The sequence below is a fragment of the Coloeus monedula genome (assembly GCF_965178545.1).
Source record: "Coloeus monedula genome assembly, chromosome: 7".
NCBI lineage: Eukaryota > Metazoa > Chordata > Aves > Passeriformes > Corvidae > Coloeus > Coloeus monedula.
The window spans coordinates 773,779-799,344 of record NC_138787.1 but is presented as its reverse complement, the minus strand read 5'-3'; the positions used below and the strand labels follow the sequence as shown (position 1 = coordinate 799,344).

Here is a 25,566-nt window from a genome sequence, read left to right as displayed (position 1 = left end):
AAATCCAGCCCCAGGCTCTGCACAGACCCCCCACCAACCCCAGCCTGGGCATCCCTGGCAGCGCTGTCCAAACGCTCCTGGAGCTCTGGCAGCCTCGGGGCCGTGCCCATTCCCCGGGGAGCCTGGGCAGTGCCCAGCAGCCTCTGAAGGAAGAATCTTCTCCTAGCATCCAATCTAACCCTCCTCCGGAACAGCTACGTGCTGTTCCCTTGGTACTTGTCCTCCTCGAGCACTTGACCTTTTTTAAAGGTAAAACAGGTTATCTTAAAAAAAAAAAGCTTTACAATTGGTGTTTTTCTCTTCAGCAAATAACAGACAATTTATGTTATTTACTAGCGTGTGTTAGCACAAATCAGACTTCAAGATCTCATCCAAAACCCTTAAGGTTGCATTTACAGAGCTATTTCCTGATTTTCAGGGTGAAATGCAAGATTTGCTCAGTTGTCTTACGGGCATTTGAAGCAAGAACACTTTAGCAAAAATACCTTTAATTTCCAAACAAGACTGATTTGAAATACGCACGAGAAAACCCATTATAAAAATTACAATAAAGTGCCTGATTTTCCTGTTAGGAAAGCAGCGTTCTGATCATCCTGAAGTCTCTGCGGGTGATTTTCCAACGTAAATAGAATTTAGACTTCAAGAAGACTTCTGCAGAAGTCTGTTAAACTCAGGTGCTGTTGTGAAAAAGGGGCTTTTGTTTGACTCAATATTCTATTATGGGGCAATCTGTACCTAAGTCGTGGCTGTCCCATCCCTGGGATTGTTCATGGCCAGGTTGTTCCACCCCCTGCCATGGGCAGGGACACCTTCCACTATCCCAGGGTGCTCCAAACCCAAAATCCAGCCTCACCATGGGAACTTCCAGGGATGAGGCAGCCACAGCTTCTCTGGGCAGCCTGTGCCATTTTTTTTAACAGCCTTGTTGTAAAAAAAAAAAAACCTTCATTTTTCTCTCTAATCTAAAGTGACTCTCCATGTGATTATTTGTACCCACACACTTCTCCTTCCAAGTGATTTTTGAGCACTCCTGGCAATTTTGCTTTAATTTAAGTTACACAATGTCAGTGTGCCATTGAAAATAAGATACTTATTGTCAGCAGAGGAATGAAATATTTTACTGATATCATAAATGAAACAAAACTACATCCATTTTCCCTTTGAACAATCAATACTCTGGAGTTGTGCCTCAAAGCCTCTCCTGGGGATTTGATACAGAAAACAGAGGAGAGAAGAACACAGCAGCTTGATGCTCTCAGCATATGGGATTTGGCAGCATTATCATCACTTTAAACACACAGCTCCCGTCTCTGGGCTGTGCACAAATGGGCCTGAATTGAACACAGCCATTGCTGAATGCACAATTTGCAGCTGTACTCAAGCAGTTTCTAGAGGCTTGTACCAACTGCACTGGCAGTGAATGCTGTGTGCCTTTCAGAGAGGGAAAAGCCTTTAAAAGCAGCATTTCTAAACAGAAAGGGCCTGTTTTGAAGGAGGCAGGGCTGCAGCCTTTCCCCACTGAAGGCACTCAGATGAGGACCGTGGACACCATCTCCCCACATACCTGCTCCAAGGGCTGATGCAGCGAACTGAGCAGCAGCGAGATACATTTCTCACTTGAAACAAAACATGAAGCCAAGAACGAAACACAGCTTCATCTTTTCAGGAACATTCAAATGTTTCTAAACATTTAATGGTGGGAACATGGGAAATCCTGGTCAACTGGTATTAAAGAAACCTCCAACACTTGAGCTCCCAGGTCATACAGCTCCTACTGAAGAAGAAGGTTTTAAAGACACCAAACCCCACTGATTTTTTCCCAAATGCAGACCAACGGATCAGCTGGGATCACATGACATGAATGTTGAAATAAAATGCAGAGTTATTTTTCTTTGGGAAAGGGAAAGGCTTGGGCAGGACAGGGTGGGTTTTTTCCAAATCATTTGTGGTGCTCGTGCCTCAGCCTAAGTCACAAAACTGCAGCACTACAAGCAGTTGATGGAAAGGCTTTTTCTTGTGGTCAGTGTCCATTTGATTAGGTGTTGGTGGTCTAGTCCCAGATGATCAGCTCCAGTTATTTAGCTGAAAAATCAAATGGAGGAGGAGAATGCTCCAGCTTCACATTCACCTGCAGGAGCTCACTCCGACTTCATGGAACGGTCTGGGCTGGAAGGGACCTTAAAGACCAATAGGTTCCAACCCCCTGCCCTGGACAGGGACTTGTGGGAAGCTGCCTGCTCTGTTTATGTCACAAAAAGCTGTCAAATCCACTAGTTTTTCCATCAGCAGCATGACAGAAAATGGGGATTTGCAGTTTGCTAAGGACAGACAAGACTGACAGCTCCTGGATCAGCAAAACCAAAACTCAGTGCTCGTCCTCTCCACCTCACACCATCTTTATCTTCACACCAATTACCCAAATCTGTAAGGTTTACCACGGACTAGAGGGGCTGGAATGTGTGCTGGATAATTTGGCAGGGCAGAGGGTGGAGAAGGAGGCATGGTCCCCCATATTAAATACTGTTACACCACATTAGAAATAAAAATAAAGTGAGAATCTGTACAAAACTAGAAAGCAATAAGGGCTGACATTTCCACCATCAGAAGGCCTTTTCAACCCTAAAGGAATATTTGTGGAGAACAAGCCCAAGCCTGTTTGTGGAGCCCTGGTGTTCAGACAGACTCTATATTCATGGGGAGAACAGCTACTGGATAACAAGAAATGCACCAGTAACATCAGACAACCACACGGGTTTTCTACAGGCACAGTTTATAGTGGGAGCCAGCTCACATGGCCCAGACCCCTTGGAAAAGCAGGGATCCAGGATTCCTGAACACAGGAGCTGCTGTGCTCAATCCAACCCCACTCACCCAGTCCAACACCCTGCCCTGGACATCCATCGATGCCTGGAGCGATGGTGAAAGTTTATGGGATTATAAACCAGCACATGGCACCAAGCTTTCAGATCCCCAGCTGGGGAGGAAAAGTTTAAACCCATTCCCTTTAATCCGGTTCTGGTTTGGTCATATTTAGACCAGCCTACTGCACACAATAAATCCACCCCATACACAAGAAAAAATTCCCCAAACATTAAAATACTTGCATCTGACCTTGCTGGATCCCTGTATTTTTACTTTCTCCTCACTACAAAACCACTGCAAGTTACCACAAGCTGCCTGTGAGCTGGTTCAAGCCAGATTTAATAAACAGATAAGGCATCCTGTCAGCCCAGGCTGAGAGGTAATTCCCAAAGTCTGCTCCAAGTCACAAGCCAGGGTTTTCCTTTCGTGTGGTTTAGCCCTAAAACTCTCCCGAAGCTGATGAGTGTTAAAAAGCAGAGGGAAGGAGGGCTCTGTACCTCTGCTTGGATACTCGTGACTGATCCTGCAATTCCGTTCTCGGTGCTGATGTTGTTGGAGCTGTTGTTCGGAGAGCTGGGACCAGATCCAGGAGCACTGTTGCATGCCGAGTCTGAAAAACACATCCAAAACCAACTCTGAACATTAGAAACCATCTCTCTGATGGGATTTAGACAGATAACAACCCCTCAAGTTTCGTTTTGGATGAAAGCAGCCCTCCTCCTCCTCCCCTTCTTCCCCCTAAATCTTCCCAGGGCTCTTAAAATACCAACAAACACTTTCAGATGGTTCATCCAAGTACCTACTCAGCTTATTTAAGTCTTCTCCCCACGGGGATTTCTCTTAGAGTGTATTAATAACTTGAAATATGATTGAAAGATGATATAAGACATGGAAGGTTTGAAGAGGTCAGACTGGAGGACGCAGGAGCTGTTCTGCTTCATTTTTCTAGAAGTGCCTCTCTCACCCTCTTTCCCTCTAATCCTAAAGACACCTCCTTGCATCAGACTTCCCTCAGAAGGTCTCTCACCTGCTGTATGGCACAGCTGCCAGTGCTCCTCCTTTTCTTCGGGAAGGTTAATAAGATTAAAACCTTTTCTTTTGAGCTTTCCCTGTCTCCAAGCATTTGCAGCAGGAGAATCTCCCAGCAGCTGCAGTGGCTCAGGCTGCAGCAGGCTCCTCCTTGCTCCAGCAGGAATAAAAGCTAATTATTACAAGGGCCTGGAGGGACAGGACACAGGGAATGGCTTCCCACTGCCAGAGGGCAGGATTGGATGGGATACTGGGAAGGAATTGTTCCCTGGGAGGGTGGGCAGGCCCTGGCACAGGGTGCCCAGAGCAGCTGGGGCTGCCCCTGGATCCCTGGAAGTGTCCAAGGCCAGGCTGGAACAACCTGGTCAAGTGGAAGGTGTCCCACCAGAACCCCCTGCATTCTTCAGGGATTAAATATAATTTCTACTCCCTCAAGTGGGACTGTTTTAAAAACCTATTTTCCATTTAGAAGTCCCCTCTTACCATGAGAACTCAGATACTTTCCTAGCAGGCTCCAGGCTGGCTTCTTGAACCACGTCCATGCCAGTGAGAAATGGGAGCTTCCACTGCCATTTCAGAAGGCATTGCTGAGAGAAATGGTCAGCCAGCAGAGGCTGACTTATCCCAGGAGCCACGTGCCACATAGCATTGTGTGAGTGAAGGAAATTGGATTTTCGGGTCTGAAAGCCTGCCAGAACTCATGGAGGGTTTGGACAACGCTCTCAGGCACAGGCTGGGATTGTTGGGGTGTCCTGTGCAGGGCCAGGCTTTGGACTGGATTATCCTTGTGGGTGCCTTCCAACTCAGGATGTTCTATGATTCCACCATTCTTAGCTCTTGAAATCATCCTTCCCCTCTGCAAACAGAGAGGCTCTGACACAGAGAAGCGCTGAGCCACCCCAGGGTCTCCCAATCCCACTCCGCTGTCTAAAGGGAGCTCCCTTTGAGTTTGATGGAGTGATGAACGTGTGCCTTGGAGCGAGACAAGCCTGGCAAAGCTGTCCCTGGGTGGTACTTACCCAGAGACATCCCTAGATGGTGCTAAGAATTAACTTTATGGTAATCTCCTCATGTTCTCTACTCTGATCCCACTTACAAACTTTATTCCTGAAAGAACAGGACTTTTCAACAAGAAACTACCAAGTGAGTAATCAAAGTATCAGCTGCATGTTTAGACCCCCTGTGTCAAGAACCTCTTCCTGTTTTCCATCCTAGCTGACACAGCTTCAGGTGTGTGTCGGGTCACAGAGGCAGAGATCAGAGCTGCCCCTCGTGAGGAAGCTGTGGATCCGGACGAGGCCTGACCTCAGCCTCCCCCAGGCTGGACAAGCCCAGTGCCCTCAGCTTGGTTCCACCAAGGCACACGAAGGAGCCAGGAATGCATTCTGGAAGAGGAGAAGGGGGTGAGGAACTGAGGAAATGTCGCTTACCCGCCGTACCTGTGACGTCCAGCGGGCGCTTCTTGAGCGCCGTCACCACAGGCCCGTCCTTCCTGCGCAGGAGGGGGCTGCTCCTCCTCTCAGCAACCTTCTGCTTTAGTCTGGAGCGCAGCTTCAGGTTGGGCTCAGAGGCTGGGCAGGACAAGGAAACAGTGTCTGGGTTAAGAGTGTCTCAGCAGTGTTTTACTCAGACTGCAGCTGAGCTGAGTTGAGTTGGCTGCAGCCGAGCACTTGCAGGAGGCTAAATTAAGTGAGGCCATTTGCTAACAAATACCTGGAATGCAGACTTTTTAACGTAACAACCAGGTCCCAGCCCATGCAACATCTGAACTCAACAACAACGGCAGGCATTTCAATTGACAATGTAATAATTATCCTGCAAAGTCTGCCCTGAACGAGGATACAGAGGCACAAACTGCTGACAGCTCACCAGGATTAGTGCAGGGCTTCCCACCTCTGCCCGACCTGCTCCCAAGCCAGCGGCAAACCCAACCGATGGGATCCAGGGAATCAGCAGAGGAATGGGTGAGCCAGCTGAGAGGCTGCTGTGGGTTATCTCTGACGTGCTGCCAGAACGGGCAGCTCCACACCCTTGGAGTCATCCAACCCCAGGGAGAGCTGGCTGAGGGAGGGACACCAGGGCAGGGGGAAAGAAAACGCCAAAATCAAACCCCACAAGCAAAGCAGGCGATTGTCTCCCTGCTGGGTCACCCTCAACTTGCAGACAGACGAACCTCTGTCAGCTGGAGCCAGTGTCAACTCAAGGGAAAGGGCATGAGAGCGTGGCCAAGGAAAGCCAAGGCCAGGGAGGAGGAGGAGGTTTGTTTGTTTATTTGGGAAGCAACCTGGGTTACATCATCACAGCCCCACAGCTCAACCCTATCGAAGAGCACATCAGACACTTGGGAAGGTCCGGGCTGCCCAGGGCAGGTGTGGATGCATCTCCTGTGACCACAGCCTTGTGTACAGCATGCTTTCGAGAGACTCCCTCCAGATCCCAAATCCTGAGATCCCAGAAAGCCAAGGCAGAGCTCCTGGGAAGCCCCAGCGCCCCTGGGGCCAGGACAGCCAGTGACAGCGCATGCATTATCGAGTCTCCATAGAGTCATGAAGCTTTAATTCAAGACTCCTCCTGTGAGGTGACTTCCTCTGGGTGCTTTCTGACCTCCTGAGTCCTGAGAGAAACAGCTGCTCTGGGGTTTGAGGGCTCCCAACAGAGCCGAGATGCATAAACCAGCCCCATCCTTTCCCTTCCCCAACCTCCCAACAACTCCGCTGCTCCATCCCTCTGAACCAGCAGTGCTCAGTCCTTAACCAACCAACACACTCCAGGGCCAATAATCTACGCTTCTCCAGAAGAATTACAACAGGGTTTACAAACTGATTTGAATTAACTCAGCCTGGCTGCAGCTGTATTTCCCTACAGTTGGCTTTGACCACCGGGTCACATCAAAGATCAAGCCTGTCGACGTTAGTTGCAGGGCTCAAAAAATCAGAAGGCTGATGAATTCAAGATCAAATGCTTGAAGTTAAGCCATCAAAACAGTGCTTTGATGGAATTTTTGGGAGGAGGAAAAAAAAAGAAAGGAAAGAGCTTTTTCATGAATGCTTTGGACAGAAAAACGCCAGCAAGAGATAAAGGGCGCACTTAAAAAAAAAAGTGCTTCCTCAAGATGATGCTTCAAATGCTGAATGAAGTGCATTAGCAAGGGGAGAATTATCTTAGAGAGAGAGAATTTGCATATAAAATGGCAGGGGACTGAATGCAAATCTGCTCCCAGGGCAGTACTGAAGAGTGGACCAGTTCAAATACAAGCCCAGGCTCCAAGCAGCAACTTGTCCAAGTTCTCTTCGAAACAGCAGCTGACGTACGATTTTAAGAGCAGTCTTTGGGTACACACCTCCTCCCACATCCTTACATTCACAGCTTTCATTCCTCCCAATTTCTGAGCGTTAGTAGCTGCCTGGATGCCACACGCATGGCTGGAACGAGACGATCTTCAAGGTCCCTTCCAACAAAACCACTCTGGGATTCTGTGGAAGGGGAAGGTATCACAGCTGGATGCTGATATATCCATTTTAAATCAAGGAAATCCAAGCCTGTGCCACAGCTCTTGGAAGGATCTGTGCTCTGACAGAGGAAAACATGGCAATAAAAACTGTACTTCAGCCCAAGTTTCATTCTTGGTGTTCAGCTGAAGGATGGCTTCTGTTGGGAACACACAAGTAATTAGGTAGCTTTCAAACACAGAGAAGGAATGGGTTTGAAACACCTTAAAAATGGGCAGGGAAACGAAAGATTTGGGGTCACAGATCACCCAACACATCCCATATTTAAAGCCACAATAAAAACCTCCTTCCATATAACAAGAGGCGAACAAACATAGAAAATGACAGCCTTAAAAGAGAAAATACCTCCAGCACAAGTGATTGCCAAAGCAACGCATTGGAATTTGTCAGATTAAACTATTTTAAGGCAAAATCACTCCGTGTTTTCCCCTTCTGCTCCCTCAGCTGGGGGGTGGAGTCTCGAAGCACCAAAAGGTCTATTTAAAGCCCCACTCTGATTTTGCTCTTTATCCCTCAGATATAATCCCAAATCTAACATGGCATCAGGACCCCCGAGAGCATAATCCCTACACGGATTTAATTGGGTGCTCCGGAGCCCAAAGCAGGGGAATTAAAATTCAGCGCGGGCAGCGCAGCACAGCCTCAAACTCACAGAATTTATGTAAAACCTACTTTATAGTAAAAGATGGGAGCTTCCAGCAGAGGCATTTCCAAAGCTCCAACCAGGAATTCAGGCTTATTCAGATGGTTTTTAAACTATTATATAATGAAAATATTTTTAAGCTGAGGAGAGCTGTCTTTCACAAGTGTAAAACAGGAATTTAAACAACACAGAAGCATCAATACCTGGCAGTCAGTGCAGGTTCAGTGCTGTTCTAGGAACACCGATTTCACTGGAAATCTCCCCAAATTCACCCTGCCAGGCAGTATGCCCAAACAAAGCCTTGCTAACTAGAGTAAATCTAAAAACTGGAGACTAAATTACAAAACCTAAGTTAAAAAATTACTGCTCCTCTACGTCTCCAGGTGAAACATTTAAAACAAATGCCGTGAAGTTATCTAAATTCCCCTCCAGCAAACACAAGAAGCCCATGCCCAAATGTGAGTCAGCTCCCACAAAGCCAGTGGGATTTCTTAAGCACTGCCATACTTAATTTGGCCTATAACAAGGATTTATACAAAGAATATTTTGTTTTCCTCCGAGTAAATTAATAACCAGAACATAAGCCAAAAGCTTCCCTCATTTTCACAGGCTCCAGCCCAACTTACCCCTCTCATACGTCACTGAGTGCAGCAGGACCCATGTAATCCAATTCTTCCAACATTTGTGTCATTCCCATTGTTTTTTTTCCTAGAACTGCAGCCCCTGAGCTGCTGAACTAATCGGACATTAAGCCTGTGCAAGTCAAAACCCCACCACATTCTGGGCAGAGTTTGCCCTGTTCCCACTGCCTGTCCACATTTGGGGGATAAAAGCAAACCCTGCAGCATGAAAGCCCTGCCCCCAGTCCTTGAACACCTTCATTTTGGCAGGTGGGGACTTCATTCATTTATTATTATTATTAAAGGATGTTATTATTTTTATTATCATTATTGTCGTTGTTGTTATTATTAAGCTTCAGACTAAGCTTTACCAGTCAGGCAAAAGCCAACAGAATTCTCTTGTCTCCCTTCTAACATCCATGAGAAAACCCCATGAGCAGAGGGAGCTTAAGCTGAAGGAGGGAAAGGTGAAATGGGATATATTCCCTGTGAGGGTGGGCAGGCCCTGGCAGAGGGTGCTCAGAGCAGCTGGGGCTGCCCCTGGATCCCTGGCAGTGCCCAAGGCCAAGCTGGACGCTGGGGCTTGGAGCAACCTGGGACAGTGGGAGGTGTCCCTGCCCATGGCAGGGCTGGGATGGGATGGGCTTTGAGGTCCCCTCCAGCCCAATCCCGGGACTCTATGAGCAGTGCAGGCCCCTGGAAAGCAGAGATGGAGCTGGGAGGACCGAGGAGGAGGAGGGTGGGTTCCCTGAGTGACTGAGGTCCCCCAGAGGTGACACTAAACCACAAGATTTTGTTTGGTCTCCTACTGGAAGGCGTTTCTCTCTTGGAGCACCACTGACAGCACCCCTCAAGAAGTGTCTTCATGATCCCACAACTGTTCAGGCTGGAGGAGACCTCTGAGATGACCGAGTGCAACCATCAATCCAGCACCACCACAAACCGTGTCCCCCAGTGCCACATCCCGTTTTCTGATCACTTCCAGGGATGGAGACTCCACCTCTGCCCCCGGCAGCCTGTGCCAGTGCCTGACCACCCTTCCAGTGAAGAAATTTTCCCAAATATCCAAGCGAAATGTTATTTTTGGATCAGGCAGACTGACGTCCTCCACTTGGAGCAGGACAGGGTATTTCCAGCAGGGATTTCTCCGGCGGGTCAGGGCCTCCTCTGCATGCGTGGGTCTGTGGGAAGCCAGGCTTCCAACCGTGCTGCCTCGAACCACAGTGACACTCCATGCCACACAGAGCTCCGAGGTTTCCTCTGGATTACACTCCCACGTTACACCAGGGTTTCTCACTGGTCTATTTTCCTCCAAACAACCTTTTATCCTAAAACAAACCGCTCCAAACACTCCAGTAATCAGAACCAGCTCAGAGGGATATTACAGTTTCCTTGACAAATGCAGCACTGTAATTGTTGACAAATCCTTTCATTTTCCCTTTTATTTCTTTTTAAACACACCAGTTTCACCTGCTTAGCTGCAAACAATACCCAAACAGCTCCAAGTTTCTGCAATAGCAACATCATCACAGGATGCTTTCCTCTCTCAGGCTCCTCTCTTTTGCACGGAAAAAGAATCATGGAGTCACAGAATCGTTTAGGTTGGAAAAGCTCTCTAAGATTGAGTGCAGTCATTAACCCAGCAGTGCCAAACCCACCATGAACCCATTTCTCCCCCAAAAACATCCCACAGGCACATCCACAGTGACTGTCTAGGCAGGAAATCCAGAGATGCACCGGCCAAAGGTGTCCCTGTAAGCTCCCACTCTGGCATTAGTGGAGAATCCCAGAACAAGTTGGGCTGGAAGGAACGTTAAAGCTCATCCAGTTCCACCCAGCTGTGCTACTGGAGGGGAAGGAAAAGCCAGGATCCAGAGCCTCAGTAATGCTTCACAAAACAGGGCCCTGAGCAGCCTGGGACAGTGGAAGGTGTGTGTCCCTGCCCAGGGCAGGGGGTGGAAGCAGATGAGCTTTGAGGTCCTTCCAACCCAAACCATTCCAGGATTCTGCGACACAGTCCAGCTCTCCACCGGATTTAAAACAACCCCAAAACAGCCAAAAACCCCAAGAGGAAAAGCATGTCAGGAAGTGATCTACATGATGGTGGCAGTGTCAGCTTTCCAAGGAACAGCATGTTTTAATGCATCCACCACTCGAGCTTCAGAGAGCAGGGAATGCCACCAACAACCTTGTTCCCAGGGCGAAAACCAGGACAGGATTCCTTAGAAATGCAAAACTGACAAGCTCTGCTAAAACCCACTTCAGCAGCTCCAGGCAAGGTGTTGACAAACAACTCTTGGGGTTATCTAAACAGGCTGTCCCAATGCAGAGTCTAAAATCACTCCGTAAGGATTCTCCAGAGATTCTCCTTGGAGGACCCCGGTGCAGCACTTAACAAATGTTATTAAATTTGGGAGGCACCAACCCTGATCTGGGAGCAGAAAAGGCCACTTACAATCTCCCCTCTCAAAAGCTGTCAATAAAACTCTGACACTAAATCCTAAACAGAACAAAGAAAACTCCCCAAAAGGGGAAATAAAAATCCTTGTGCTAATCCAGGTATTTAACAGCAAAGGCAGGAGTAGCACCAACCAAACCAGTCTTAGTTCAGTGAAAAAAAAAAAAAGGAAGAGCCCAAAGTGCTTGGAGAGAGGGAGCAGAGTGAAATTAATCCCCCAGCCAGGCTAAGAACAGGATTCAAGCAATTAGTAACTGCACCAGGAAAACAATTTCAAGCTGAAACTGAACAGCCAAGAAACTGGAACATAATTTAGGAAAACAAATCAGAGGGAGTTGGATTTCGGGGCACGGGAGGCATCAGGAGCACGCTGCAGGAGCTGACTGTTCCCCCTGCTGAAGGCTTTCAAGCACTCCTACGAGATCATTCCTGCACATCCTCCCTCCACCATAACCTGTGACCATCAGGATGCTTGAAATCAGAGTAAAAACACGGAGTATTGGTAAAATGCAGTGAAATGACAAATTCCGTGGAATCCCAGAATGGTTTGGGCTGGGAGGGACCTTAGAGCTCACCTTGTTCCAACCCCCTGCCATGGGCAGGGACACCTTCCACTAGCCCAGGCTGCTCCAAGCCCTGTTCAACCTGGCCTGGAACACTTCCAGGGATCCAGGGGAGTATTTATTCTTCCCAAAAATGTCTCAACCTGCGGGACACGCTCCCAGCTCTGCAAACTGGGAGAGATGATCATTCCAACTGCCTTCCCACCGCCCCCTGAGCCGCCCTCTCCCCAGCAACGGTGCTGGTTGGATTCCAGCCCTGGTAATCAGAGCTGTATTGTGATGGGCTCTGTTATTTGAGCTGCAAATATTTAATCAAATTTAATAAAATTGGACTACACGATATGGCGGTTTTAAATTACCAGCACAAAGCCAGAGCGCTGCCTGGTGCCAAAAATCTGAAAAGCTCACCCGTAATAAAGAACTTTATTTAGGATGGGCTCCAGCCTTCCCTGCCTTTTGTTTACACCAGACTGTTCAGGAGCCTTTCCTCTCCAAGCAACTTAACATTCTTGGCACTGGGAATTCTGCAGGATATTGCTGTGCCAGAGCCTGACGTGCTGTTGCGTTGAAAGGAAAATAAAAGAAAACAATGAAAAGAAAAAGAAAAAAAAAATTTCTCCCCTGAACCTTACAGAAGTGAACTCGTTTGTATCCCACAGCAGCGCCCAGGAGATTAATGCTGGCGCCCAAAAAGAACGAGCGCCAGCGCTCTGGAAAACCCAAATCAGCTGAACGTCCTCCTGTTGGAAAACAACAATGCCTTTGGTTGCTTCCACTCTTTAATAACGTGATTAGCTCCATTTATCATCCTTAATTCTCCCTGTCTGACAGCAGGAGCCTGTTCAGCAGGAGCCTTGGTGAGATCCCAGTTTGGGAAGCGGCGCAGGGTGAGATGTGCAGATGTCTTCCTTCCCCTGCAGAAATTCCCTTCCAGGACACTGGGAGCAAGAAGGGCGACCGCTCCTCCAAGCCACTCTGACAAGGTGCCTCGAGGTGATGAGCCAGGCGGGTTTGGGAGCATGGCAAAGCCCATTTCTACTGTGGGAACACTAACGGAGTAGGAACGGATCACCTGGCATCACAAGGCATAGGAAAGAGCTAAAAATCTCTTGGAATCAGGCTGCCCACAGGCCCTGAGCGATGGGTTTGGTGTCAAGGGATGCCTCCCTGCGTGGAAACGCTGTGGTTCCCCAGGGCAGCCTGGAAGCTCTTCCATTATCTGGAAGCACAGAGGAGAGGACGCCCTGTCCTTCAGCAAATCCAGGCTTTTGGAGTCCTCCCGAAAGGGCACAATCAGAATTACCATCCCCAGAGCCACAGGGGCACCTTTTCCAGGGGAAACCCACATCCTGGAGCCAATTTTTGACTGGGTTCCTGGGTGCAGCTGAAGTGTTTGTTACTCGTCAGCCCAAGGGGGAACAGAGACAACTGCACTGAGGGAATCCACCCAGCAGGCCAGGTGCTATGGTCCATAATGAGAAGCTCCCAAGAAGGGATGGTCAGGCACTGGAACAGGCTGCCCAGGGCAGTGCTGGAGTCACCATCACCGGAAGTGTTTTAAACACCTGTGGATGTGGCACTTGGGGCCATGGGCTAGCAGTAGCCTTGGCAGTGCTGGTTAAAGGCTGGATGATCTTAGAGGGCTTTTCCAACCTTAATGATTGGGTGATCTTTCCAGAGCAGCTTTTTTTGCTGTCCTGAAGTGATTCCCAGCAGAACTGCTCCCTGGGAGAGGCTGAGCTCTCCGAGCTGAGCCGTTCCCCGAAGGCAGCAGCCCCGAGCTGGCCGGGTCGGGAGCCCAGGCTGCGCTGGCTCAGGCATGGATACGGAGCTGAGGAGCACAGCCAACCCAAACAACCTGGTTTACATAATGCAGGCTTAAGGAGTGACTGACCTGCTCGGCCACCATGCAGGGAGAAGCCAAACTGAGAGAGAACTGTCTAGGTGTGAACCGAACCCTCGCAGGAAGCCCCGGCGCTCGGCCTGGCACAAACCTCCTTATTTACCTCAGGTACAAACTCGTACATAAAATGCAAATCCCCCAAGAAATGCACTTTTTCTCACTCAGCAGAACACGCTTGGGCTGGAGACACGCGGATCTCTGTGCGAGCTCTGGAGCTGGGAAAACATCCCAAGCTTAGACACACGGCTCCGCTGTCTCCCGCGCTCCTCGCACAGCCCGCAGCAGCCCCAGGCTCCCTGGAACCCTGGGAGCGCAGGGGCAGGTGAAGGGGGAGCAGATGGAGAGGGGGCTTGGTAAATGAAGCGTGGCCTGGAATCCAGGTTTTTGGCAACAGCCCTTGTTTTTCAGGAAAATCAGATCAGCGGGCTGAGCGTGAGGGCGGGGAGAGCAGCGGCACGGCGAGGGAAGGGCAGCCCTACCTGTTTTTCTGAGTGGGAAGTCGTCTTTGGAATCGTACATCCCCAGGACTGGGTGGTTGTAGGTGCCGGAGACGCCGCTTTGGGGTGGGGAGCTCTGGTCCAGAGAGCTGTGCTGGGTCTTCCTGCACGGAAGGAAAGAGAAGGGACAAGCTTTACACCAGTGACACACAGAGGGGACGAGCACAGTGCCTGCCGCCTCAGGGAGCGGGGAACGGGGCACAGGCAAAGGCTTTGGCTTTCTCCTCCTGGTGCTCCTACAAAAAGCCCCACTAAAATCCAATCTACGGGAAGAAATCAACTTAGTTTTCAGTGTAAGGCTCCACCTTGGCTCAGCTCATGCAGGTACTGAACCACGAGTACAAATTCTAAGCCTGTAACCTGGGCTGGGTTTTGCTAAGTCATGTCCCTGAATCTCAGCACAGGTGGTGTTACCCCCCTCAACTTCAGAGTGAGTGAACCACTTCCCTCCCTAAAATAAACTCCAGGCTTAGCAGACAAAGTCCAAGGCCACACAGGTGGCTCCTGCCTCTCCTCCTGCCTGTCCTCCCATCCCAGGAGCTCAGCAGAGACAGGGCCAAAGCACTCAGCACCTTTCCAGCTGAACTTCTCCGAGCTGATAATTTATGGCTTTGTTTGAGCAGGCTGCTGGAAGTAAATTACAGTCTGTTTGCTGAGGATATTAAATAATGAATGAGTTTTCTCAGCCTCCTACCAGTTTGTTGGCTTCATCTTTCCTGCTTAATGACTTGTGCCCAGCTTTGCTGTTTCTCAGGAGCTCCACCAGCCTGGGAGAAGTCTCCAGTCAGCAGAGCAGCTCCATCAGCAGAATGACTGATTTAGCCGTGCAGGTGGCACTCACTGGGCTCTCTCAACTTAACTTTAAATAAACAGAATTTCAACCCTGTATTTCTTCTAAAAACTGAAGGATTTGGGAAAACAGAAAGCAAGCATTTTGTGGAGAAAAAAAAAAAAAAAAAGGTGAATATTTGCAATTTTATATTGCCTAAAAATCAAGCTGAAAATGTTCTCCTACAAAAGGCTCTTCAAGGAACCAAAATGAGCCATTCCCAGCTGAAAATTGCACAAGTTCCTGCGACTTCTCGAGCAGTACCAACCCCTGGAGTGCAAGCTCAGCTCACAAGTTGGCTCTTTGCTGAGATCCAGAGCATCAATTCCACTGCAAGTCAAAGCCTTCAAAAAATAAGGGGCTAATGAAATACCAGGAAAACGCATTGCATTTTCTACATAATTTTACTACAAAAAGAAAAAAAACCTCTGAAATCTTTATTCCAACACCTACTTCAACATTTTCTACTCCCACAGACCTTCTTGTGGGAGGTGTCCCTGCCCATGGCAGGGCTTGGAAGGGGATGGGCTTTAGGGTCCCGTCAACCCAAACCATTCTGGGATTCTCTGGAAGTATGAATGACAGTGGTTCCCCAACACTCCCCGTTCATATCCCAGATTTCTCTGAACATAAATGACTTTTGGGGCTCTTGCAGGGCTGTGTTTCCCACTGCCACCCACACCCGCCCCTGAATGCCCCCACTCGCACTTCAATCTTCACCTGCAATCAAAACAGCCCCAAACAGAAAAATGTTTGAGTCCCTCCTGGAAGGAGACGTGGCTTTTCCTGCCGGGATCCGCTCATTCCGTGGGAAGGCAGCACACGGAGATGTTTCACTCCCAGGAATCCTGGACGCTGTGATCCAAGAGCCCTGAGCCCCATTGAGCCACACAATGACATTTTTGGCTCTTTATGAGCAACAGACCTTTTTTCCCCCCCCCCCTTCCTTTTTCTTTCTTTTTTTTTTCAAACCATGACCTAAGCAGCACAATCAAGTACATTGAAGCTATTTTCACCACTTTGTTAGGGAATGTGCAGGAATTCAAAGGGCCTGTTTAGATGTGCTCCGGGACTGCTGAATGACAGATATTGAGCTCTGCAAACAGGAACGCATTCCCTGGCTCCAGGACTGGGAGCTGACGCTGCTCCCAGCAGCATGCACTGCTCTGCGTGCCCCTTCAGGAATTTCAGAGCTCTGGAACAAGAGGAAATTGGACACTCCACGGAGCTTGCAGGCATTCCTGAAAGCACATCCCTTCATTCGAAGCATGCCCTGTCCCCTGAGCTCCTTCAGACACCCACGTGCACAGACAGAAAGGTTGGAGGGATGATCTTGGAGGTCTCTTCCAACCTTGACGATTCCATGACTTGCTAGACCCTCCCTCCAACATGTTCACCATGCACTGGACACACATGCAGACACGTGTACCCGTGCTGGGATGCTCTGTGCTCGCACCTGTGGATGCTGGGACCATTCAGTGGGTAACTGGATGTGTAATTCCAAGTGTAATTGTACCTCTCTACCTCCTCACCACGCAAACAGCGGAACTCCACTCACGGCTGTTTGCACACGGAGCGGCTGCTTGCCAAGCACTGCTGACAACTGCCCAGGGAAATCACAGGGAGCAGAAATTCCTGGGAGCTGCGCTGCCCAGTGGGATCAGGACCCACGGGAGGCACAGTCTGACAATGCAGCTCCAGAGAACCTCTTCTGCTGTTGCCTAGCACAAAATCCCAGAGTGGTTTGGGCTGGAAGGGACATTAAAGACCACTTTGCTCACCCCCTTCCACTCTCCCAGGTTGCTCCAAGCCCTGTCAGCATTTCCAGGGATGGGACACCATCCTAGAGGTCTTTTCCAACTCTAACACCTCTGTGATTCCATGTCAGCACAACATTTTTTGCTGCCACAGCCACTGACGTCAGACCATCATGGTGTTCAATACCCTCAGGAGACGTTTTTGGGTTTTTTTTTTTCCCAAGCAATGCTTTCCATTTTTTTAAAAAAAAAGGAATTCACAAACCTTACTAAGACCGAGGGAAGTGCTTAAAAGCAGGCGTGGTGCTTCGAGAGGCTCTTCCAGCATCTGTTCCCACTTAATTGCCTCGCCTGCTCACAGTGGGAGCGCGGAGTGGATCTCCTGCAAGCCCCGCTCGCGTGTGCTCAACCCAACCACCACCCAACTGCATCACATCACAGCTATGTGGGGACAGGAATGCCTCCAGAGCTCAGCTGGTAACCTACGAGATGCCATATAAATAAATACTAACATGTCGGGAATTTTAAGGTTGTTTCTCTTCTTCAGGGGGAAAAAAAAAAAAGAAAAAAGATTTTTTTTTTTTTTAATAATAGGATGGAAAGAGAAAAATCCTCAACTTCTGCTTTAACAAGTGAAGGGTGCATTTAAAAAATCCTGCACTGCTGCCCTCCTTTGAGGGCTCAGCAGGACAACTCAGCAGCGAGAAAGATCTGTGTGAGGCCCCAAGGCTTTGTCCATCTCGGGTTGGAATCCAGAATACCAACCCTCACCCCACCCCAAAACGGATGGAAAATGAGGGAATGGCATGACCTTAAGCCCTTGTGTGATGCTTTGGGTGCTGGCACCCCGCAGCATCACAGGAAAGGGGTGCTTGGATTATTAAGTGCCACAACAAACCCAGACCATCCTGAAACCCCAAACACGACGTGGCCAAAAACCTGCAGCACCCCTGGCCTTGCATCACAGGATCCCAGATGGTTTGGGTGGGATTTGGTCCTTAAATCCCATCCCATTCCACCCCTGCCATGGGCAGGGACACCTCCCATTGTCCCAGGCTGCTCCCAGCCCCAATGTCCAGCCTGGCCTTGGGCACTGCCAGGGATCCAGGGGCAGCCACAGCTGCTCTGGGCAACCTGAATTCTAACTGACCTTGTACCACTCCTGCATTAACTGCTATTTTAACCAACTTTTAAAGAAATGGGGGCTCAGAGCCTTCAACCACCTTTAATGAAATCCCCAAGCCTCAGATTAGATTTTCAGAGATGTATTAAAACTGCTCAATCTCACTTTGCCTCCAGTAACATCTGAATTCTTCTGCCAACTCCCCTTCAGCATTTCTGTCCTGGCTCAGAGCTGGGACAGCTTTCAAATTTCATTTCAGCTTAGTTTCTGGAATTTGGAAACATCTTCTGGCTATGACCTCATCCTCCCTGTACACACGTTCATTTCTTAAGACTTAAAACGCTGTCAGTGCCTCAGCTTGAACACAAGTTTCATGGCAAAATGAAATTACTTTTGCAGCTCAAAATCTCACGAATTTTAAGGTCACTAAAGCCAACATCCAAAGCACTTTGGTTTTTTATTTAACGTAGACAGCGACAAAGCCATAGCAGCGGAAACTTTCAAGGCACATCAAATTTTCTGATTGTCTTTTGTACAATGAAGAAGTTAATTTCTGAAATTGAAACTGGAGACCAGTAGTTGAATATTTTCAGTTGAAAACAGAGATGTTGGGACAGTTGTGATTGAAAGTGCAGACTGGACCCACTGGATGTTTCCAGTAAGAGCCAAGAAAACAACACTTCCAACTTTGAGAGATTCAGAAGAGCAATAAGTGTTAAAGGCTTTAAAATGCAAAGCTTGACTATCCTGAGTTGCAGGAATTCACTGAATCACAGAACATCCTGAGCTGGAAGGGACTCACAAGAATCATCGAATTCCAACTCCTGAACAGAAAAAATGACTCCTCATTTGACTAAAGTTTGAGTTTTATAACACCAGGCAGGATCAAATCCTGGGTGAAAAGCTGGAGGACTTACAAAAACTGATCTCTGACTGTAGAACTTGTGAGCTTGAATAATTGTGGATTCAGGATGACAGCAAAGACCTCTCTGCACACACAGAGCACCGTGACCATCACAGCGGACACAAAAACCACGCGTACTGGGACCCTCTGGAAAATGCATTTTGGGAATGCACAGCACTCTTGTCACCGCTCTGGCTCATCCCACAAGCACACCAGGTCTGTTCCCTCAGGGAATGGGGGACAAAGGTGGCACTGGCTAAACCCTGCAGGAAGCCCAGCACCACTTACCCGTACCAGAAGCGAGGGTCGCTGGATATGCAGTGGTTGAGATTCCGGTGGGCCAGAGCCTTCTTCTTGTTTAACACAAATTCCTGCAGCTTCATCTTCACTTCTGTGCTTGCCACTGCACCTGGGATTAAAAAAAAAGAAATGCATTAGAAAGGCTATTAAACCAGCTCACGCACTTGAAGGAATTTTAGATTTCTAAAAAAGATTCCGAATCAAATCTTTCATTGCCAGCCTAAAAAAAAGGAACTTTGCTTTCAAAGAGAGAAGAACAAAGTGCCTCCAGAAAGGAGCTCTCCCTTTTCATCCCTTTAGCTTGGCATATATTCACAAGTTATGCTTGAAAACACAGATGAAATCGGGTTTATTTCACTAGAAGAGGATGTTACACTGGCATAGAAGCACACTCAGAATAAAGCACTTGTCCGGGGTATCCCAGCTCTCTTTGAACCACAGTTATTTAAGAAAAGGGGTCTTGTGCACCCTCAAGTTGTTAAATGTCACATCTGAAAGCAGGAGGGGAATGAGCCCAATGGCTCATACGTAGGTTTTGTCTTGCAAACTCCTGTAAACAGGGACCTCTTTGTTCCCAAGTCTCTGTGTACACCCTGACCGACGCAGGATTTCGCTTCGTTTACGGGCGCGCAAATCTCTCGCTGCAAATGGAAAACCCAACGCTGAACAAAAAATAAAACAAAAAATAAGGGAGTCAGTGATTCTGCAGAGCTAAAATGTCAACTGCGTAATCCCCGCTCATGATTCCCTGCACAATGGAGAGCAGGCTGCTTCCCTGCCATGATGGATCCCAGTGATCATCAGGTTGACAGCCCAGGCTCCCAGGCAGGGCTCCTGACGGAGCGATGCAGCCAAAGTTTGGCAGGGGACACGTGGAAAATGATGGTTCATCCACACCGTGGCGTAAGGCAGGAGCTCCAACGGAAAATATCCGGGCTGGGACGAAAAGAAAAGGGCAGGGAAGCTGCCTGCTCTGCTGGGAATGAGAACTAAAAGATCACCCCGCCGAGTTCTCGTCTCCCGGGCCATGCTCGACTACGTGGTGACATCTGACACGCTGGGGGAACAAGCCCTGGGCTCTCCCCGGGAGCAGGGGGCTGCAGCATTCCCACAAGGCACTGCCTGAAGGTGTAAAATTGCTCCAACACCAAAGAGAAAATTCCCTTTTTTTGGAGCCCTGCATTTCTCACCAGCTCTACAAACACAGGCTTGGTGGAAAGTTCAAGCAAAGAGCTGGAGATAAACCCCTGAGTGGCAGAAGAGGTGACAAATGCATGCTTAAAAGCCTTCTCTCTGCAGAATGTGTCACCCTTAATCCATTAGCATCCTCACAACAACCAAACCTGGCTGTGTTCTGGCAGTTTGGGATAAACCCGGTGCTTCGAAGACTTGAAGCTCAACATTTTTGGACTGGGAGGTTTACGAAGGCTCCCCTGGAAGGTCCTCCTCCTTTACTGGAAGCTGGAAGATACCATGGAACCTCAGAGTGCTTTGGGTTGGGAGGGACCTTAAGGATCCTCTAATTCCAACTCCCTGCCATGGGCAGGGACACCTTCCACTAGCCCCAGGCTGCTCCAAGCCCCATCCAGCCTGGCCTGGGACACTGCCAGGGATCCAGGGGCAGCTGGGGTCATTCAGGGCCTCAGCACCCTCCCAGGGAACAATTCCCAATTCCCAAGATCCCATCCAGCCCTGCCCTCTGGCAGTGGGAAGCCATTCCCTGTGTCCTGTCCCTCCATGCCTTGTCCCCAGTCCCTCTCCAGCTCTCCTGGAGCCCCTTTAGGCCCTGCAAGGGGCTCTGAGCTCTCCCTGGATTGTTCTCTTCTCCAGGCGAACACCCCCAGCTCTCCCAGCCTGGCTCCAGAGCAGAGGTGTTAACAAGGAGGAAGAACAAACTCTACCTCTCTCACACTCTCTTCATATTTCAGATCAGGACAATTTTAGCTTCTCTTCACCAAATTCTATGATGTGAGAAAAATAACTTAAGTGTCCTTAAGAGCCGAGGTGCGATAATGATTCTACACCACAGCACTTCTTAAACAAAAAGTAATTTAAAAATAAACCTGTAGCCATGGGAACAGGATCTTCAACTTCACATCCCCAAATTCGGGGTTTTTTCCTCCACACCTCTGTGTTTCACCCAAAAGCTGCTTTGCTCCTATTTTCCAGCGATTCGGGCATTTAAATTCCTTTCCAGATTACTTTAATGAGGATGGGCAGGTATCAATTCTGAGGAGAGGCCCAGCAAAACATGGATCAAACATCAACAGCTGATGGGAGCAGCAGGGGGAAGGGGAAACACCTAGGGATTCTGGACCTCTGGTCTTTCTAGGATTTAGAAAGGTCTCCCACACCCCAGTCTTTCCCTACTAAAAAAGTTCTCGGAGCTTTATCTTATTCCCAGTTTCCAGCCAGCATCCCATCCTCCTTCCACCACTCCTCCCACCACAAAACCAGACCCGAGGAGTTGATGGCACAACTCGGGGAGGTATTTTTTTCCCCCCATTCACTTGCAAAAGAAGCCCTAACAAGCAGCCCCGATCGTCTCTGATAAGGGACATTGTGAGGCCACAATGATCTCCTCAAGTGCATAATGACACATAGTGGGGAAGGCACCCACAAGCTGTCACCTCCTGAAAAAAAAGCTCCTGCTGAATGGAAATGCTTCAAAAAGGGGAGAGCTGAGAACTCAGGCTACGTCTTAAAAGGAGTGGAATTCAGAGCAGCAGAAAGAGAAAAGGAGTGCAGCGTGCATCTGGTGTATTTCATGGGCTTAATATTCTGCCTCCATTAGGAATGCTGCCAAAAATACTTCAAAAAATGTAAAATCAAGGGAAGAGAGGATACGCTTCCTTTTGAAAAACGCTAAAATGGCATTTAGCGAGACGAAAATGAAGATAAAGCAGAGAAATACATTTCTCTCTTTCCCTCAATCCCCCTGATGAGTCCCCTCACAAGCTCCCCGTGCCCTCAAGGAGGTTCCTCCAGCTTTCTGAGGCTCCTCCATGGCTCCCATCCACCGGTCACCACCCAAACGAGGGAGCTTTGGCCACTTACTCTCTTTCCCTTTCTCTTTGTTTTTCAGCTGCTGCAGTTTCTGCTCCCGGTGCTGCTTCTCCAGCTCCTGCTCCTGTCGGTGCTGCTCCAACTTCCTCTGGTGCTCCAGCAGCTCCTGCTGATGCTTCATGGCCAGCATCTCCTGCTGCTGCTGCGGAGAAGGGAACGGGGAGAAGGACCAAATTAACACCATCAGCCTTCCCAGGGCCAAAGCAGAGGCTGCAGGCAGGTGACAAGGACAGGGCTTAATTCATGGAAATAAGGACAAGCACGGGCCTTCCTTTTATCTCCATCACCTGTTTTAGATAAATACCCACTAGGGCACCTTCAGTATTATTTGTTGTACGGGGAAGTTGTGGAAATTGTGGCTGCCCCTGAATCCCTGGAAGTGTTTCAAGCCAGGCTGGATGGGGCTTGGAGCAACCTGGGATAGTGGAAGGTGCCCCTGCCCATGGCAGGGGGTGGAACGAGGTGGAATTTAATGTCCCACCTAACTCCAACCACGCTGAGGTTTTGTGATTAATTATAAAATCATTTCCTCAATATATAAAAAAAAATAAGTCCTCCAATAACTTCTCCAGGAAGGATTTACCCTGAGCCTCTCGATTCGCCCACATCCATGGGAATAAATCAGGAGACATGATGTCTAATTAAGGTAATTATTTGCAAAGCTCCCATCAAACGGGACCTTCAAGGCTGGGAGCACCAGAGGCTCCTACCCCAGCGCAAGTCCCGCCATGGGTCCCCAAGTCCCAGCAGCTGGAAGGCGTCAGCATCCCCACCAGGCTCCTGGGCAATTTGGGGTGCATGCCCCCCTGTTTGGGCGCAGAGGGCATTCCCACGGGACAGAGGGCAGCAGGTGGATGCGCTGTGCCCCGGGATGGCGTGAGGGAGCGCCCCGTGTCCCGGGTGTGTGAGGGTGAGGGTGCGCTGTGCCCCGGGATGGCGTGAGGGAGCGCCCCGTGTCCCGGGTGTGTGAGGGTGAGGGTGAGCTGTGCCCCGGGATGGTGTGAGGGAGCGCCCCGTGTCCCGGGTGCGTGAGGGTGGGTGAGGGTGCGCTGTGCCCCGGGATGGCGTGAGGGAGCGCCCCGTGTCCCGGGTGTGTGAGAGTGGGTGAGGGTGAGCTGTGCCCCAGGATGGCGTGAGGGAGCGCCCCGTGTCCCGGGTGTGTGAGGGTGCGCTGTGCCCCGGGATGGCGTGAGGCAGCGCCCCGTGTCCCGGGTGCGTGAGGGTGAGTGAGGATGTGCTGTGCCCCGGGATGGCGTGAGGGAGCGCCCCGTGTCCCGGGTGCGTGAGGGTGAGTGAGGATGTGCTGTGCCCGGGATGGCGTGAGGGAGCGCCCCGTGTCCCGGGTGCGTGAGGGTGAGTGAGGATGTGCTGTGCCCCAGGATGGCGTGAGGGAGCGCCCCGTGTCCCGGGTGTGTGAGGGTGAGGGTGAGCTGTGCCCCGGGCTGGCGTGAGGGAGCGCCCCGTGTCCCGGGTGCGTGAGGGTGAGTGAGGATGTGCTGTGCCCCAGGATGGCGTGAGGGAGCGCCCCGTGTCCCGGGTGTGTGAGGGTGAGGATGTGCTGTGCCCCGGGCTGGCGTGAGGGAGCGCCCCGTGTCCCGGGTGCGTGAGGGTGAGTGAGGATGTGCTGTGCCCCGGGATGGCGTGAGGGAGCGCCCCGTGTCCCGGGTGTGTGAGGGTGCGCTGTGCCCCGGGATGGCGTGAGGGAGCACCCCATGTCCCGAGCACCGGCCGGGAGCATGCGAGGCTGTGGAAAGGCAGGTGACGAGCGGCGTGGCCCGGCGGCCTGCAGAGCTGTGGAGGGATCTCCGTGGGGATCTAAAACTGCTTTTCCCTACAAAAGCCGAGCCGGAGCTTTGCTCCGTTGGAGTCCGCAGCTGCCCGCTTGATTTGCACCCTCCCCGGCAAGGTGCAGGCCACAGCCAAGCGCGTGGGCTGCTCCTCGGCCTCCCGCCAAGGGCCGGAATGCCGGAGCCCTCCGGAGCCCTCCGGAGCACGGCGCCCACCCGGCACTCTTTACGTTGGCAGCTTATAAACCGAGGGATTGACTGGGAGCTGGCAGCCTCCAGCCTCAGAGCCCCGAGCTCTCCAGGGCTGCACTTAATGGGGGCCTGTGCTCGGATACCACCCACCGCTCCCGAGAAATCCCCGCGGCGGAGAGGGATCGGGAGCATGGAATTGTGGAATGGTTTGGGTTGGAAGGGGCCTGAAGGATCGCCTCGTTCCAAGCCCCTGCTGTGGGCAGGGTCCAAGCCACGGCTGTTGGGACAGGGAACCTGCTCTCTCCAAGCTCTCTCAATCCATCCTTCTCCAGACCCTGCCAGCTCCTGCAGACACGAGACTCCCACCCCACAGGTTTTCCTTCTCCTTGAGCTCATCTTCCTTTTCATCCCTTTAATTGTGATTCTTGGGGCGCCCTGTGCAGGGCCAGGAGCTGGACTTGATGACCCTTGTGAGTCCCTTCCAGCTGTGGATATTCTAGGATCCTCTGATTAACTTGTGGCATTGCACACTTGCCCCACTCAATGCTTGAGCCACAGATGCACCACAGATACAAATAAAATCACACCGTTCTACATAAAGATGCAAAAAACCACAATCTAAGAAGTATTTACAATCTGCCTGGCTATCTGCTGGAAACTCTCCATGGAGGAATCCCTGCTGCTGCCTGTTCCAAGCAGGCAGGCTGTTGTAAAACACCGAAAATCCAGTTATTTGCAGCAACTGCACCTATGCCTCCCTTCCTAATTCTATTGAATTATGTGTAAACAACCGAAAATCCACACTCAAAAAAAAACTAGAAAAGGAGGAAAAAATAGAGGAAACCAGCTATTTTTGTTTTCTAATTAAGCAGCAGCTTCTACTAACACGTCTCCATTTGGGGAAAGAGTCTCTTTTCCGACTTCCAACAAGTCCACCACATGGTGGGCTTTGAGAACCTCGCCATGGAAAGTATGCAAATGAACAATATTTAATGCACAATATGGTAAAACAGGTTTTGTTATTTTTATGGAATCAGGAGCCTTTTCTCTCCATCTGCAGTCTCCTAGGCTCCGCAGGCTCTGCTTCCTGCGATGGTTTACATACATTAGGCTGCTTTAGGAGGAGCTGTGCTTTCACTGACATCTGGAGCGAAATGGGAATGAAAAGCCCAATTTGTAGCTGGATGGTTTAGGGAAGTTTCATTAGGGATGTATTGTCTCTGCTCGTTTTGACCCCAGTTTCCACAAAGCCTATTCTTAATATAGTTTTTCGAATCATTTCGAAGTTGAAAAAAGAAAAAATTTAAAAAATAAAATAATGAAGCCATGTCTCCCATTGTATCCATGAAAAATGAGAAGAAATCACTGTTGGTGTCTGCTCTAGCCTGGGAAAACGAGAGAAGAAAACCCATCCGGGTGTCTTCTCAGAGCATGAATATTTCTCCACACTTACCAAGAATGTTATGGGGAAACAGAAATTTAGGTTGGGTATCAGGGAAAGGTTCTTCCCCCACAGTGTGCTGG

General features: G+C 49.8%; 1 protein-coding gene across 9 annotated transcripts in view; it reads right to left on the bottom strand.

Moving 5' to 3' along the window:
- The window catches only part of HDAC4 (histone deacetylase 4), a 175,171-nt gene that overhangs the window by 44,659 nt on the left and 104,946 nt on the right, over positions 1-25,566 (bottom strand). For 6 of the 9 annotated variants that reach the window (XM_082285040.1, XM_082285041.1, XM_082285043.1 and 3 more), the window contains 5 exons: positions 22,055-22,205; positions 18,986-19,106; positions 14,067-14,188; positions 5,322-5,462; positions 3,360-3,472 (listed from right to left, as the gene is read on the bottom strand). In XM_082285040.1, the coding sequence (XP_082141166.1) occupies positions 3,360-3,472; positions 5,322-5,462; positions 14,067-14,188; positions 18,986-19,106; positions 22,055-22,205 (648 nt within the window). The remainder of the gene's footprint in view (positions 1-3,359; positions 3,473-5,321; positions 5,463-14,066; positions 14,189-18,985; positions 19,107-22,054; positions 22,206-25,566) is intronic. The other 3 variants (XM_082285037.1, XM_082285039.1, XM_082285036.1) reach the window with 2 other exon arrangements.